Consider the following 18,431-nt stretch of genomic DNA (forward strand, 5'->3'; position numbering starts at 1 on the left):
CTTCCCTTCCCTTCCCTTCCCTTCCCTTCCCTTCCCTTCCCTTCCCTTCCCCTCCCCTCCCCTCCCCTCCCCTCATCTTTAAGTTGCAATGTAGCATCATAGCAACATGGAACCATAAAGGAAAAAAATAAAAAAGAAAGGGTCTTCATTCGTGTAAAAGGACAGAAGGGGAGAGATGAAGGCTTCCATGTGTGCAAACATCTGGGAAAGATATGGGGACTAATGAGAAGGGAGCAATCTCTAAAAGAAGATAGACACTGGTAGACTAGTCCACCCAGAAGCCAGTCCATGAGGCTTGCCTTCCTTGCATGGATGGGAAGGGCAAGAAGCAGGGGAACCACCAATCAGGTCTTGTGATGGCCATAGTCCACACTGAGCACCAGACTGGCCCTGTTGTGAACCTACTGCAATCTGGCCTGGAATTTCTGAAGTTGGTTAAAAAACTGTCAAGAGTAGCATGGGAGAGAACCAGCTTAGGCTGCAGAGTGGAATTGCCCCATGATTACTAACAACAAGTATATTAAGCATTTACAGAAACTAATTTTAAAGCAAAACTCAAAGAAAAGCAATTAAGCTAATCAGCACATTTACATCCTGTCCATTTTAGGCTAGATGTATATTTCTTATACAACCACACCAACACTCACCAAGAGGGTTGACAGATCAAGAGTCTGTCTAAATAAAGTAATAGCCCCCTCCCTCTGCCTCATGCTGCAAGTTAATCCAAAAGGAGACCAGACAGGCTGCTGGGAAGGCTCTTTGATTCTTGCCAGAGATGTTAGGAAACATAGGGAAGAGTCTCTCTGGAAAATGTCAAGCCCAGACAGGATCATACTCATTCATTATAAAACAGATGTGGGGTGTATCCCTTGGTTCAGTTGGATTTCTGGGAGATATACAGAGATAGATAGATAGAGAGAGAGAGAGATAGAGAGATAGAGAGATAGAAACAGTGTGAAAAGTATCCTGAGAATAGGCAAAGAAGGGCAATGAATATCTACAACTATAGTGTGTGCTTAACAGGAAACCACTAACATTTTTCATTCATCCTAATCAATCAGCAGCTAAATGTAATTGCATTGCCTATTCACACAGAGAAAAGGTTGACACCGTCTAAATTAGAGACAAGTAATTTGACAGGTCCTCCATATATAGCTGAACTACAACTTTCATCATCCCTTATCATTGGCTGAGGCTCCAGAGACTATAGAATAGCAACATTTATGGGTCTAAAAGAAGGGAAGATATCTCAAGGGAAGGGTGTAGAATACCTCCTCTGGGTATTTGAAAGATAGAACCTATTGCAGGAAACCATGAAATTTCAAAGTCCATCTAAGCCATTGCCTCTTAGTCCTTATGAGTCCTTGGCCCCAAGATGACAGCAGGCAAGTGTCACTCTGACTTTAAAGAGTTTACAGTGGACTGGGGGATGTCTCATTTCTCTGGTAAATCCTCTTTTGCATGTGATTGAATAAAAGCTCTCATCCCCTTCCCGAGCCTTGCCTTAGAAACTATCCAAACTTTAGGAATAAATATAGCTTCCAATCTTAATGACTATTGTACTTCTTTAAATATTGATGTCAGATAGGAAAATGACAGTGGATCCATTGGAAGAGACTGTATCTGCTAATCTCATTTAGTTTAGTTATTATCCTGTTCCAATCTGTTAACGATGGTACACTGCCACTACTCTTTTTGTGAGAGTTATATAGGTTTTACACTCCTTCCTGTCCTCAACCTATTAATCATCAGTGTTCTACAGTAAAAATAAAGTATCATCCCAAGCATATTGTACATCTGCAAGCATATCATAGAGAAAGCTCCAGCAGCAGTCTCTGGTTGCTTATAAAATTACTATACCATTATTTTTTTTATATACCAGAAACAATATGCAGAAAACATAAAGATGTTGTGCACGAGGAGCATAATATGTCTGAAAGAGATGTTCTTGGTAGTCCTGAACCACAGTGGGATAGAAGACGTATTTTTATAAATACTTCAGTTTGTGGCAGCTTGTTTTGGCCTGCCAATGATAGCATGATTCTTAGTTGTTAATATGCAGTGAAGGAATCCTTTCCTCTGTGTGTGTGTGGGTATGTATATTGATGCTTTTGAGTCAATCTTGACTCCTGGTGACTGCCTGGACAAGTTTTCAGAAGTGGTTTGCCATTGCCTTCTTTTTCCTAGGGCTGAGAGAGAGTGACTGGCCCAAGGTCACCCAGGCGGGACTAGAACTCACAGTCTCCCAGTTTCTAGCCTGGTGCCTTCACCACTACACCAAACTGGCTCTCATTTCAGTGTCAGATAAAAAAAAAAAAAGCTTTGAATAATGCCTGAAATAATATTGCTTCTGTTTTTGTCTTTGTATGGGTGTGTTTGTTCCCTGCAACTTCATATCAAAATTGAGTTTCATGAAAAATGATCAGAACTTTAATTCTTAATATTGTATATTTTTATATTCATTTGTTCATTGTACACAATTGCTATACAGCATTCAGCTAGTTCAGTAGCTATGTGGTACCTAAACTATTAAATTTAAATTTGTCCAGATAAAACCTAATCAGTAGGTTGTATAATTCCTATAAAACTTTTATATCAGTAATGTGTAAGTTCCTATAAATTATAAGAAAAGGTAAATTGCAGTTATCAGAGGCATAAATTGCTCCAGTCAATTAATTGATTTCTTCACTGACTTCATTTCAAATTAGATAATCAGAAAATAATTGGACTGCCTAGCATACAGTTGGAGACTTGAGAACACAAAGCAAACAAGATATTTAATGCTGCAATGAAACAGCATTCAGATTACTCATGCAGAGTTCCAGAAGTATCCCAGAGTCATCAACATATGGTGGAATAAATCAGATACAAATTTAATGAATGACTTAATTTAATTGGCTTCAAACTCAAATGTTGTGGACCATGCTCACTCATTGGTTTCATTTGAACACTAGCCATAGGCAACTTGTTGCTTATAACAACTAAGACTGTCATTAGAGTTCCTGTTTATTGGACAAAGAACTTCAGATCCTGATGTTGGCTGTATTATGGCTTGCATATCACCTTTCTCATCCAGTTCAGAAAGTATAGTAAATGCTTGAGTATGTGCTATTTAGAAAGAAACCTTTGAGATGTACAATCTTCAGATCATGCAGGAGTGTAAAGGAATGTGCAAATACCTTGATGAAAGAATGGATGAGCTGTTAATTAACAGAGGAAATTAACAAATCAGTCCTGGGAAAGTGGAAGGCATGAGAAAGAAACTCAAAATAATTTGCCCTGATTTTATTTGGTATAAGAAAGAAATTCTGGCAGGCTTTTAAAGGTTCTGTAGATACCACAATAAAGTAGAATTCCTGTAACCTTTGGGGTGTCTTGTCTGTTTCTTGAGCTGGCCTACCTTGAAGGACTGACAAGGAGTAGTCTCACAAGCATAATTAGCTCTGGATATGTTGCCTCCAGAAGATATTTGACTATGAAGACATCCTGAAAATCTTAATTTCAGACATGACTGTAGTATTGTGCTTTCAATGTCCTAGTTACCATAAAAGAATAGATATCTTCATAGAGATGGTGCTCAGTTATTGCTGTTTCTGCTCTTGCCAACACCAGGAAAAAAGCTGGGCAAAGCATCATAGATCATGGTCCAATGTGGAAGAAGATCCATTGGAGAGGACAAAGTAAGACACCCAAGTCCTGCTGCATTCCAACTGATACAATATGAGCACTACAGCTTTCCTAATTTCAAACATGAATTTGGGGTGAGGAGGAAGAACTATTTTCTGATTTTTTTAAAGGTTGGCCCATTTACTATTTATAAACTAAGACAAGGAAAGTAATAATTGGGGTTCCTTGATGGAGTTAAGCATTCCCTTTTTATTACCTATTGGTCTTGGATGCTGAACTACACATAGAAAAGTGCATAATATATTGCTGAGATTTCCTATCTGGTAACTTCCCATGAAATCTATCTTCTGCTGTTACAGGTAGTCCTTGACTTATAATCATTTAACGACCATTTGAAGTTACGATGGTGCTGAAAAAAGTGGCTTACATCTGGTCCTTGCACTTACAACCTTCAAAGCATCTCCACAATCACATGATCAAAATTTGGGCGCTTGACAACCAGCATGTCATGGGGTCACATGATCACCATTTGTGATCTTCCCAGGGGGCTTCTGACAAGCAAAGTCAAAGGGGAAGCTGCATTTTCTTAATGACTGTGTGATTCACTTAACAACCACAGCAAAAAAGGTTGTAAAATCTGGCATGACTCAGTTAATGACTGCACTGCTTAGTGATGGAAGTTCTGGTCCCAACTGTGGTCATAAATTGAGGACTACCTGTACAAGTGAAGAATATAGCACCAAACTTTTTGAGCAGGCATTTCTTGGAAATATTGATGCATCCGATCACCTTGGTTTTGTGCCTGAAGAACAATACCATGTAATTTGCAAGCTGACTTTACTACTCCAACTTCCTTCCTCTAAATAAGAGTGGATAATCTGAATCACATTGAATAACCCTGTCCTTATTCCTTCATTTGGAAATTTAGTGAAGGATGACTAATCCTTTGAAGTAAGACAGCAGTTTTGTAACTTTAAATTGGATTAAGGACTCATCAACACAGACTGTTTACTGTGACCCAAAGATGTCCCACTTACTGATGGCTGAGGACATGATCAAGTCACAGAACCTCTGCCTCAGACAGCCCACAGCTAAGGCATATTGAAGCTGGGCCAAGGTGTTTTGTCATGAAACTAATGTTTTCCCTGGGAAACTGAAAGAACTCTCATCTGGACAATCCATGGCACACGGAGGAGGAGGCTTAAGTGACCCAATTGAGGGCAGTGATCTGCTTGGCTATAATTAGCTTGGCATGTCCGCTGTGGGACTGCCCCTTTCTGTTCAGTGTGTGTGCTTGGCATCAATTCTGCAATGCTGTTTTGGCTGCAAGTCAAACAGGAAACTACGTACTGCAGACACTTCCTTTTTTATTTCTTCTTCTTTTTTTTAAGAGGTCAGCTGACTGGTTGACCTAGAGAATGGAAGCCCTAAAATTGACTAGCCCTTCCTCGGCCTAACACATGTGAAACGACTTGGCTGTTGTGCTTCTGTAGCCTGGTATCTAATGTTCTTGGGGAAGTCCTGGCTTCTCCCTTCCTCTCTTTATGGAATGCTGTTTTAAAAGGTTAAATCCATCATAAAATGTAACTTGGCACAGACATAGCTTCAACATATAGGCATATATTTTCCCTCTCCTACCTTTTGAAGAGCCAGTTTGGTCTAGTGGTTAATGCACCAGGCTAGAAACCAGGAGACAGTGAGTTCTAGTCCCACCTTAGACATGAAGCCAGCTGGGTGACTTTGGGCCAGTTACTCTCTCTCAGCCCTAGGAAGAAGGCCATGGCAAACCACTTCTGAAAATCTTGCCAAGAAAACTGCAGGGACTAGGTCAGGCAGCTGTCAGGAGTCAAAACTGACTTGAAGGGACCCCCTCCCCCCCACTTCTGAAGAACATAGCTGTATGTATGCTGTGATTTGAAACAAACATCTATAAAGTGATGTCTCAGACTGCATCTTGTCAACCACGTCCATCTCAACTGCACACATCTAGACAACCACTAAGGGGCAGCCAGGAGAGACAAAAATTCTAACTCATTGCTGTCCCCTAATGGTCAATGGGGGACACGGTGGCGCAGTGGTTTAATGACGCTGAAAGTTGCCGGCCAGAAATGGTCGACGCTTCAGCGGTTCAAGTCCAGCCTTCGCGTTAAACAGGGTGAGCTCCTGTTTCCTCCCCAGTTCCTGTCAACCCAACAGGCCGAAAACTCACGTGAGTAGATAAATGGGTACTCTCACTCCGGTGGGAGGAAAAATGCTGGCGGCGCCTTGCAAAAAGGAGTTGGGAGCAGTTGCCAGTAAGCGCGAAAAACCGCGTGCGCCCGAAAAGGGCACGAAGCAATGGAAACCCCACCTCCTGCGCTCGCCAGCTGGGCTCTGCTCTGAGGCTCTGGCAAACCACTTCCGAAAAACAATTGCCTTGAAAACTGCAAGGACTCGTCCAAGCAGTCACTGCAGGGTCAGCAATGACTGAGCGCAGACAAAAAAAAAAAAAAAAAAAGGTCAATAGGTTGATAGGTTGACAGTCTCTCAGGTCAATAATTGTTTTGGAAGAACTATGTCAATGTATCTGAGATTATTTCATAGTTGATCATCTCTCTTACACCAGGACCCCTTTCTTGAACTCTGGCTGCAAGAATTTATGCAGCAGCTGCATCTGGACTATACAAATCCAGGCAACCACTTCACTGCAGCAAAGAAAGCTGAACCCTTTACTGCTAATGGGCTGATAGATAGATGGTCCTTTGGGGGAAAAAAGAAAGAAAGAAATTTATTGGATGGAGCACCACTCCAGGACACATTCTGTAATGCAGTTGGCTTCAGCTTTTCCAGCAGTTGAAAATGTTTAAATTTCAGCCAGGGAAAACCACCAATCACTGCCCTTAAAGTATGTGGATAGCAGCATAGCATAGTCCCATTCCAGATGTGTCTGAAAGGCATGCTGTGGGGCAATGCAATTTATGCCGATGTGATTTCTTCCCAGCTACAGGATGGAAGGAAAGCACAGCAAAGGAGCTGTGCAAAGCCCTGAAACACTTATATTTATTGTTACTTACTGAGGTTCTTGGACTGATCCACCTACACAGTGAAACCTCTCTGGAACAGTCTTCCAGTCTTTAGCCATCGTAACCATTGCCCCAGCATCTAGGACCCCATAGCCAAACAAGTGGTTGAATTCAAGGCCAACTCCATTTCTTCTCCACTTGTGAACTTCATCATGAAGCTGGTTCCTTTTGGAAGTGAGGACGGTCAAATGTTGCAAGTCCCTCCACGTCAGATCCGCACTGCCAGAGAACAAGATAGTGAGAGCTGGCATCTTTAGAAAAACTACTTTGGCAAAGACTATTATATATTGCAGACAGTTGTCATGTGCATATAAGCAAAACTGTTAAAGATAGCAGGGATGCATATTTTTAGGGCTCAAAGGATCATCACAAGGGGAGGGTAAACTCTTCCATTCATGAGATTTCCCTTCTCTCATTTTAAGATCCACAGAATGTGCAAGCTAGATTTTAAAAATGTTGTCTGCAACATCTCTCTTCCACCACTATTACCACCACCATCCACATCCCCCCCCCCTTTGATTTGCTTTTTGCTTAATACTTTAGCCTGGTGAACAGTCACCTTTCTAGCTGGCCCTAACAAAGATTCATTTTGGACTTTCTCAGAGCTGTGTTTTTCAAAGAAAGATCAGTAATATGACTAGTCCTATTTTGGCAAAATGAAATGATTAAAAAAAATTGCATTCAAATATATTTCCACAAGATTTCTAGATGGGTCCTTTCATCTACTTATCTTCCCCCACTGTCTTGAAAACCTTAAAGATCTCTTGTGGAGAACACATTCTGATTAAACAATCAAGAATAAAGTGCTGTGTGATAAAACAATACACTTTTTAAGTACATGGATCTGTGGATAAATAGTAGCGGTACTGTATAAGCAGGGGTTTCTGCAAGGGAGGAGGGGATAAAATCCACAAAATGGGCATGGTGTCATAATTCAAGCCCTGCCCCTTTTGTACATGCATGCTATATCAATGCATGTACAATGGGGCAAAGCTTGGATTGTGACATAATCTTGCAGATTTTGCCCCCCACCCCCGCAGATACCAATAACGAGGAGGTGGGATGGACAGTTTAACATAGAGATAGATACAGATATTCTGTAGAGGCATAGGAATGATAGATAATGATTGATAGATAGATAGATAGATAGATAGATAGATAGATAGATAGATAGATAGATAGACAGACAGACAGACAGACAGACAGACAGACAGACAGACAGACAGACAGACAGACGATTCTGCTTGAATTAGGCTATCTGAAAAATGTTCTGCCCCAGGAAATTTCTATTTTTAGAAAAATTTGGCAACTGGTCTTCAGACCTCATTTGAGACACATTTCTCTACATACTGAATAAGTGTGCTGAAAAAGAAAGACTACAGAAAGCAGTCTTTAATACAGTGTGTTAAAAACTTGCACAACTAAAAGCAGTCAGGATGGAAATAACTAAGCCATGGCAGGATTGAACTGAGAGAGAAATATCTTTAAGAGACCATGGATGAAAAACACATGAGAGAAATCAATGCCTCTTCTAGAATAAGTGCAATCTTCAATGCGCCTTCTCTAAGTTAGCCTAACTGCATTCCAAGGAATTAAGCCCTCTTGATGAATTTTGAGAATGCATGCAGGAGAAAAAGAGGCCATAAGTGATGGAGCCGGTGGCACCAAAAGCAGATTCAGACTTCTCCGTCAGTGCAGGAGGACACCAAGAGAGACAGAAGCATCCTGTATGGCTTTAAACCCTTTTCCTCCCTGCACATTTTCTGAAAAACATAAAATGGGCTTCCAGGTGCAGCCTGCTTTAACAAGCAATTGATGTTCAGCTCATGGAGGCTTAAGACCAGGTTCCAAGCCATAAAGCTGAGTTATTTTCACTCATCACAAGATAACTGATGGCTGCTTTCACCCACTTTGCTTCCAGGGCCAGAGCAAACACTCCTGCAGCCTCTGGGGCAGCTGCAGATGTTCCTGAGTGGCGCAACGTGCAGTTGCCGTATAGATCTGTGGTAGCCTGCAACAGAGTACAACAAACTTAATTAGATAAATAATACTTGAGCCTTCAAGGTATATACGGAGATAAACAAGGATATTAAATAGAATAATTGCTTCCTCCCAAAGAGGTTTCATTTGAAAGTGCTTGATTTCCTTTTGTTTGCTTCTTTTCTTGCTTGAGGAAAGTAAGCAACAATGTCTCCTTTCCTTCTGCAACTTCTTGTCTTCATGCCATCCTCCAAGACTGTCATGGGCACTGTCAGTTCATGCTCCAGGGTTTCTCAACCTTAGCAACTTTAAAATGTGTGGACTTCAACTCCCAAAATTCCCCAGCCAGCATGCTGGCTGGGGAATTCTGTGAGTTGAAGTCCACACATCTTAAAGTTGCTAAGGTTGAGAAACATTGCTCTAGGGCATATTTTGAAGAGGCAGAGTAAAGGAGGGTAAAGGAGAATTGGCCATATATCAAGTCTCCCAACCTACTCTTAATGGTAATTTCCTGTGAATGAGTTCCATTCATGGGAATTAGGGATAAAACTCACCACACTGTAACATCAAAAACTTGTGAATATGGATTAGAGCTGGATATTTTTCTTAGGGTTGGGGGCCACAACTCGCTCCCCATCAGCTGAAGGGCTGCAGGTGATGTTACTCAAAGGGTGATGCCACCAGAATGGAGCAGGGATGAATTTTGTGGTGGGGACACAACTAGAATACTCGGGGATATAGGTGATCCTCATGTTGGTCATCATGTGGTATATTTATTTGTTTTTATTATGCAGTCACTACAGGGAGATATATTATGTACCTTCTTGAATCAGTTTTCTAGGATGAACCAACCTTGTGATAATCATGAAATCAGCAGTATAGTTTCTGTCTCCTTATTAGCCAACCCAGCCTAGACATTGTCTGTCACAGATAGAATTGAAGACTGGCTTCTTTGAAAACTGTTTCTTCCATAGCTTTTTTCAACATATGACTATTAGGGCTGTGCAGCACTTTTGATAGCAAGAAGTTGGAGCGTGGAAAAGTAGGACCTGTGTGCAGCTCCTTAAACCAAATGTGAAACTGGAGAATTCATGGAGGAGAGCACTTGTCTGCAGCTCCTTAAAGGGCCTTTCCTGGGATAGTGGGGCAACAATTCATATACATCCCATATCATTGGCCAAATGGTTTCCGAGTTTACACTTAAATACTTTTTAATGCTATAACAGCTGTATAACTTATTTAACACTTAACATTTTAGTAAGTACATGTTTAATTTCCACATATAGTTTTGCTTAATTATAAAATTGAAATGCCCTATTAAATACACTTGCATATAGACTGACATTAATTTCTGATACCAACTTCCTGCATTTTCTCGAGCAACATAAAGTACAAAAAACATATATTCTTGAAAACCTTTATTCAAAACAGTATTAAAGTTATAATTCCTCAGATTATAACCAGAATGTCATCAAGCATCTGTTGACTAGAGAAATGAACATTTGCTTGATGGTTTTTCATAAAGAATTCATGACCTTTCTATGTTTGTCTGTTCACTAAATAATGAGAATCTCCAAAAGTAAATCCCCTTTCAGCCAAGCTTCTCAGTTTTTTCATCAAAAAGCAATAAAATAGTATTTTTCTCATTCATGGTTGTATACTGTTTCCTAAACTTACCAAACATTATTGGGTGGCCATTAGGGAAGCCCTTATTCAGAGGATCAGCTGAATAAAGAAAGAAAGTCTAATAAAGTTAACAAAAGGACAAAAAGAATAAATAGAATTGTTTGACCTACCACACCAGCTTCTGGATTTCTCTTTCTCCCATTACTAAAAGTAGAAGCCAAAGTTGAAGAACAACTTTCATCATATAAAGCTGTTCGGCCATCATTGATAGCTGAGTTGATGGAGATAGTCCACATGCTTGATGCATAGCCATCACAGTTACAGTCGTCATAACTTCCTCCATCTCCAGAGGCCCAGACATAGATACTTCCCTTGCCACCACGGCCCTGCAGAACAGGTAAATCCAGCAATCAGAGCCAGTCACTCTTTCTCAGCCCAACCCACCTCACTAGGTTTTTGTGGTGGGGAAAATAGGAGGAGGAAGGAGCACTAGGTATGTTCTCCACCTTGAGTTATTTATAAAGTAATAAAGACGGGATAAAAAAAAAGTCAAATAAATAAATAAAATATTCCAAATAATTTTTTTTAATGATGAGATATTAATGTGGGAAGTAGTAGTATAGGGTAGAATCCTCTGGTCTCTGAGATAGCATTGCAGAGGCCACAGGAATGTTCTCTACCCCCCCCCCCGCCCCCAGTGTTATGGGCATCAGATCTGAGCTTTTGTGGCTCTTGATTATCAAGACTAAGAAATTGTGTCTGTGGAATGTCCCCCAGAAGAATTATTGGTGGAGGGTGTGAAGGATCCTTAATGCCACCCCGGCTGTCCATCATACCTCCCAGTCCAGGGTGAGGTGGGGGGGGGGGAGAATAATTTAGATAATAAATGTCTTCCTTCCACCTTCAGCCCTGGAGTAGATCTGTATGGGTAGAGCACATTAACAAATGGATAGAACTGCTCTGCTCATACAGATAAAACATACAACTACCCAAAGTGATAAATTACCGAATTTTTTACATTTCTGTTTTAAAGGTTTTCTCAGCCACATTCACAATCTGCTATGCTCCCATTTATGAATCTATTTACTTAGCACCTGGAAGATTTTTCCAGCAGTCAGCTAAGGCACACTAGAGAGATCAATCCAGGGAATAATAGGAACAGGCTTTGCCCTTTATAACAATGAATAGAAGTCCACTTAACTTCCCAGGTCACTTGATTATCTAACAGTTGAGGACAATTAAAATCTTAAGTTCTGACACATACTTGATGCAAGTGGGGGCTTTCCTCCCAGTTCAGGTAGCAGATCTGAGACATCCAATTTAGATCAGGACCACAGAAAGAAGGGCAAATAATTTAACTCTCTAAAGCTACTGAGATTCAAATCTACTTCTTAGACAGACAGACAGAATGTACTTTTCTATCTGAGCTATCAGATAAATTTAAGCATCATTCTCCTTCTCCTGAGGAACCCAATTTGTGAGTGTGTGAGAGAGTGTAGGGGACAATTGGACCTCTAATAATTCAATCACAGAAGCTAGTCTAAAACTTACACAGGTTTGTGGTACAGCTACACCTCTATGCTTTCAATGAATAAAAAAAGGACTGTGGTCTTTTACAGTAAGCCTCACTGAACACAAAGATTTAGTGCTATTTAAAGATTCATAGGGTTACGCTGTTATTGTTCAACCATTCAACAATTTGAGAATGAACACTTCTTGAAATAGTGTATCTCATTCTAATTCTGCTTCCTTTGGGTTCTTCTAAGGTTAAAAAGTGGGACTGGTGGAGTACATTATTTAGTTTTCAAAGATGAAAATCAAACAGTGGAACACATAAGTAGTAGTCAGTGGGTGTTATTTTTTCAGTGTTTTGCTTCATTTCAGAATCTTTAGGGTGAAACCACGAATGATGGGGAAGTCGTATTTTCCTTATTGATATATAAAACTGAGATGGGAGAGCAGAATTGATTTTTAAAATATTAGAACAGAGGAGGAGGAGGAGGGTCACCCAATCCTTCTTCCATTCACCTCCACCTTCCTGTCACCTTTATTAGTAGAACAGGCTTTGCAATACAGAAGAATGAAGCAGCCATGGGGTCTTGTATATATTTGCCACTGTTACCTGATTTGTTCCCTCTACCCCTCCCTCTGCCAAACTGTATTGCCAATTTGGTTCAGTTTTTGCACCATCTTAATACAGTGGTACCTCGGGATACGAACGCCTCTACTAACGAACTTTTCGGGTTATGACCAGCTCCGGCCGCAAAAATTTACCTCGATGTGCGAACTCCACCTCAGGGTACGGTCATTTTTCCACCCTGACACGTGGTCTGTGGCCATTTTTCCACCCCTGACATGTGGTCCACAGCCGTTCTCCCGCCGCGCCGTGCCCGGCCATTCTCCCGCGGCGCCTGGCTGTTCTCCTGCCACGCCCGGCCATTCTCCCACTGTGCCGCGCCGTGCCCGGCCGTTCTCCCGCCATGCCATGCCACGCCGCGCCACACCCGGCCGTTCTCCCGCCGTGCCGTGCCCGGCTGTTCTCCCACCGTGCCCGGCCGTTCTCCTGCCGTGCCATGCCCGGCCATTCTCCCGCCGCGCCGCGCCGCGCCACACCTGGCCGTTCTCCCGCCCCTGACGCGTGGTCCGCGGACGCCAGAACGGATTAACGGTAATTACATTGAACCTTATGGGAAAATTTGCTTCGGGGTGCGACCAAATTTGGAGGGCGGAACGGATTAACCAGATTTACATTGAACCCTATGGGGAAATTTGTGTCAGGTTACGACCAACCCGGGATACGCCCAGAGTCATGGAACGCATTAAGTTCGTATCCCGAGATACCACTGTATTATGGTCAAGCCAACAGGTCAAAAAACATTAATTGCAGGAAATAGTTCTGATCTCCTTATGTGTTAAAAGGAATCTGATGGGCATATCTGGTTGGGAAAAGAATCCCAGTGTGAAGAAAAGTAGGGTGTCTTCAATAGCTAGTTCTGTGATCTTCTGTGTACATCAATTTTAGTAGCCACAGGGAACATAAGCAATATTAAGAGGAGAAAGGGATGACTTTTCCAAACTAAGACTGGGCAAACATGTTCCTTAACTCTTCCCTTTTGCATTGCTAATTTCTGGGTCTTGGTAAAACAATGCTAGATTCAACAAAAAGTAATGCCAGAATTATTAACTGTTTCCAAGCCATTCTTTTTGTTAGTCAAAGCAACAAGAGTATGTTTTCAGTGATTCGTTATTTCTTCTTTGAAACCTCTTTTGTTAATCAAAAGGAGTCAGGAAAAGCTTTTAGGACCATCAACTTTTTGGCTATGCCAAATGTTCAGGCCAAATGTTCAGGCCAGGAGGAAAATCATTACTTTCCTCATGTTTAAATCTCTGACTCCTTTTTCATCTCTTTAGCATTGATCACCACTTTTGTCCCCATTTTTTCAGGCGGCATTATTTGGATTAGCAATACCTTTGCCTCAGGCTGGAAATTGCTATAAGAGGAGAAAGAAAACCTTCCTGAGGTGTCCCGCCCCCCCCCCCCATCAGTAGTTGAAGTCACTGAGGCAACTTCAGAGACATCCAGCACTGATATCTCCACTCTCAAACACCCCTTTTTTTCTTATCCCAAAGAGAAAAGCTCTTTGAGCTATCGGAGACCAGATGCCCCAGATTACCTGAGCCTAGCCAGGGTGACTGTCAAGCAGACAGAGACATGTCAGGATCATTTATTGAGCTGGCTACACAAATGACCAGGCTCAGATTATCATACTTAGGACACATTATGCGAAGACTTATCTCTCTGGAGAAGGCTATAATGGTGGAAAATGTGGAAGGGAAGAGAACAAGATTAGCGACCACATAGACAGAATTTCTCCATAACAATTTGCCCCTAACTGTGTATTTCAGGTCTTCCAATGGCACACTCATCACCACTGTAACTGAGTCCATCCACCTCTTTCCTTTCACCTTTCCCAGTATCAAAGCCTTCTCCAGAGAGATGGATCTTCACATAATGTACCCAGAGTAGGATAGCTTGACCCTGGTCATTTGTGTCTCGAGTGAGAACTCTGGGTTGATTTGTTTGATGATCCATTTCTTTGTTTTCTTTGCAGTCATGGTATTCTCAGGAGTCTTCTCCAACACCAAAATTCAAAGATGTCAATACTTTGCCTATCCTGCTTCTTTAAAGTCCAACTTTTGCTTCCATAGAGTATCACAGGGAATACCATGGCTTCCACAATTCTGATCTTTGTAGATATAGACACGTCCTGGCATTTGAATATTTTTTCCAAGACCTTCATGGTTGCTCTACCAAGTGCTAGCTTGTTGTCAGTATTTGATCAATATAATTATTAGCCAGAAAACACATGAAGGTGAAAGCTGAAGGGAAGACTGCACTGTACTTAGTTTAATTCATCAGCTTGGACTGAATCTAAGAGGATATTATAGGATGAATACCTCTGGATCAAGAAATATATTCTATAAAGGCATAATCCTGTCAAACAGAACCATTTTACCCCTACTTGATATTTGCTGAATATGTAATTACAACAAAGGCAGCATTCCCCCCAATGAAGTTAAGTACCTTTACATTTCAGCCAATACAATTTGAGTTACATTTTATAAACAACACAGTACAGAGTTAAATAGTAAAACAATCGCAAATCCTAATAAACAGGACATCTGAGATTTTAAGAAATTATTATTAAGTAAATGAAGAAAGAAGCACTTTAGATGGCCTCCTGATACAGAAAATAAATTACAGCTATTACATGTAAACATCTGGATGGTCACCAGATGACAGCAAAGAAGTACAGAAAAATAACTCTGATTGTTCTAACATAAACAACAAAGAGCACAGCCCCATAATGTTTTCTTAAAAATAAGTCCTACTGACATCATGTGTCTTAACCATAATATCCCCTGCCTCCACCTTCCAGTAATTTTTACAGCAAGAGTTAGAAGTAAAAATCCAGTTATTTCTAACTCTTACAAGAACAAAAAAAAAAGAGAAAAAAGAAAAGAATGATTCTTCATTTTAAAAATGTCCATGCTTTTCCTTTCACCAGAGAACCCAATTACAGTGCCGTGATTAAATTATAAATTCTTAATGCTTCTCTTTAGGTAATCATTTCTACCTTTGCAGAACCTGTGTCCCTTAGGCACAGCCAAGTTATTGAAGCAATATAATGTTCCCCCAGCACTGTCCCCGTATGAATGGAGAAGGAGCAGATCACAACTAAAATAAATGAGCTGGGTCTCCAAAGAGCTTCCTTTAAAATGAACTGGCCGAGGGCAGGGGGCAGTTAGCTAACAGCTTGGTTAACTGTTTTCAGCAAGGACAAATAGAAACTGGAAGCAAGCAATAATGCAGCCAAGCATATAAATGAAGACACAAGAGAAGCAAATGTACCAACCTTTGGTGCCTTGTTAGACTGCCCATACATACCAAGACTTTTAAAGGAGGATTGCCAGTGCACAAGGGAAATCTTCATTATTTCTTCCCCAAAGCCCACTGCATGTTCTCTTCCCCATGGACCTTAACCTCACTATACAAACTTTTCTTAACTTGGTGCCTTCTAGGTGTGTTGGATTACAACTCCTAGAATTTTTTGCCAACATGACAATTGGATTACATGATGAAGATTCTAACTGCTGCATGAAGATGCTCCTCTGACTGTTCTTAAAGGGCATGTTTTCATGATGCTGCCTTCGTTTATCTCAACCCACTGCAAATGCAACTTACCCTCATCTTTAGCTGTTCCAGTTTAATAGTGTTTCTCCTCTTTTCCTGATGCAAGTCTTGCCCTGGACATGATCTAGCATGCTCCACTGATGACGAAGGTGCTGATAAAGGCAAGGGTTGGGATCTGCACAACTCACATTAACCCCTTTAGGCTGGTGCAAGCATGCTCCCTTATTTCTGGTCTCTTCAATTCACCTCCACAGCCATTTTGGCTTCAGCCATGGGACAGATTGGACACCTGGCTTCCACAGAGACAAATGCCCATGAAATACCTAACCTGCACTTTTGGAAAGACTTCTTGGGTGTTATGTGGGTTTCTCAGATTTGCTGCTTTTTTTAAACAGCAGTAGACCTGTCTTTAAAAAATAAGACAAGTCCTCTCTTGGATGAATACAATCAAGTGTGTGTGAGATGGATTCCCCTGCCCCCCCCGCCCCCCCCTCTAGATGCTAACTAGAGAAATTTGACAAGCAGCTTTTAGGCTGATGGACAAGAAAATTGTGTTTCTAAACAAACTTGCTCACTTGAATAAATTAAACAAGGAAGACTCTCAAGTTCTTTCCCTTACCATGTAAATCCATTAGTGAACTCCCCCCACCTTACCTTTGGTTCCAGAAAGAAAAGGAAGAACCAGCTTGAATGTACATGCAGAGCAAGAATGCAAGCACAGACACCATGTCTCTTTATGAGATCTGCGGATCTCTTTCTCTTGCATCCTTCCTCTTTTTTCAAAAGCAGTTCACAGCTTTTGCTACCAAAAGTTCTCAGGCAGCTTTTTCTTGCCCAGCCTAATGATCCTTCCCACTTCACAGTTATTGCCATCCTGCCTGCCATCTAGTTTGGGGGTTACTTTTAAATATAGGTTTCCATTGTTCCAGAATAATGCTAAACCCATGCCTTTTGAACCCTCTTAAAACACACACACGCACACACACACAAAACCAGAGCAAGGTTTTACTGATGGGGAAACCTGCTGCTCTAGTCATCTGTCAAAAGTTGCCTCCTTCCCAACCCCATCTCCATGTTAAGGAGAGCAATAGATGGATTCCCCTGCCCCCCCGCACATTGGTTGGTAGTCTAGTGGGAGGCAACCAAAGTCAGGGGAATCCACCAATCCCTTTCCTTAACTGGTCCTGCATTAAAAATGTAAGGATCTACTGCTCCCTGGCAAGGTAGGACTCAGCAATAAGGGCAGTGCCAAATACACCATCTTTTCTGATACCTCAAGGACTGAAAAAAGCACCTTTAACAGGATCACGAGGAACAGCCTGTGGTATCCCCAATAGGGTAACTGGGCTGCAAAATTACGGGTGACCACTAAATGGCAGCAAAGGATTAGAATGTTCTTTTGGTAGCAGCCCAAGATAAGGTGGCTCTAGGAATTGCAAAAGCATGACCTGGGTGATACCCCAGTATGGCTGCCAGGGGCCATTCACAAGACAAAGTCAGTTCAGCATGCATTCTCCCTTGTACCTCCTCCAGCTTCTTAAATATTATTTATTACCCCAAATTGTCTTTGTTTTGTTGTTTTGTTTTCTGAGCAGGAGGATGAAGAAGATATGTTTCCCACCAATGCAATAGCCTTTTGTATTGGCTAAGACGTCCTATGAGGCTAATTTGGGGCTCAGGCAGATTCTTGGAAATAGAGATAATGCTGGAAGATGGCACTTTGCTTGCCATTTTATTATTTTTAATGAAAAGAACATGGAAATAAAGTAATAAAGTGAGGGCAGTGCCTGTCGGCAAATTGATGCACCCCACTATAAAATGGGCTAGACTGAAAACAGAATTTTCCTCCTGATATCTATGGGCCTCACCTCAAAAAGAACTTAAAACTTGATGTGTTTTTCAGTTGTTATGCCTTCCTTGCCCCTTCTTTCTTTCAAACGCCAGAAAACTATTCCACTGATTTTCAGCAACTTGTTGCCAAGAGGCAGCAACATCTTGTGGGCCACAAAATCAAATAGGGAGAGCCGGGGCTGGGGGCTGGGGGCCAGGGATTGCCCACCCTTGTTTTACAGCAAAACAATTCTTTCACATCTGGGTTGTTATACATTCTTGAAAACTCTGAACAAGACAGCTGCGACTCTGAGAACATCTATTTGCAATTGCATAAAACTCATGAAAAATGTTCCGTATGGGAACTGTGCTACCAAGCTGCTCACCCAAATTAATGTGTGGAGTTGAGTTTCGCGTGAGCAGCTGCTTTATGAATCACCTTAGCTGAATATGATGGAAAACACTATGCTTCACATCATTCCCAATTACGTACATTCCACTTTAATTGCAATTAAAATGAGGATATCAGGCTGGAGCAAGAGAATTTTATTATGTCCCTTCCGAGGCACTGAAAAGAATCACTTTCTGGTTGGCAGCACATTAAAATTCTT

General features: G+C 41.4%; 1 protein-coding gene across 1 annotated transcript in view; it reads right to left on the reverse strand.

The window, feature by feature from the left end:
- Positions 1–18,431, reverse strand: part of PCSK2 (proprotein convertase subtilisin/kexin type 2) — a 114,912-nt gene that overhangs the window by 11,468 nt on the left and 85,013 nt on the right. The window contains exons 9-11 of the mRNA XM_007428284.4: positions 10,466–10,681; positions 8,600–8,700; positions 6,681–6,908 (exon numbers count right to left, since the gene is read on the reverse strand). Of these exons, the coding sequence (XP_007428346.1) occupies positions 6,681–6,908; positions 8,600–8,700; positions 10,466–10,681 (545 nt within the window). The remainder of the gene's footprint in view (positions 1–6,680; positions 6,909–8,599; positions 8,701–10,465; positions 10,682–18,431) is intronic.

Source organism: Python bivittatus, unplaced genomic scaffold (genome assembly GCF_059951505.1).
Source record: "Python bivittatus isolate LINGU-HERP-01145 unplaced genomic scaffold, Pbiv_v1 ctg000020_np1212, whole genome shotgun sequence".
In the NCBI taxonomy this organism is placed as follows: Eukaryota; Metazoa; Chordata; class Lepidosauria; order Squamata; family Pythonidae; genus Python; species Python bivittatus.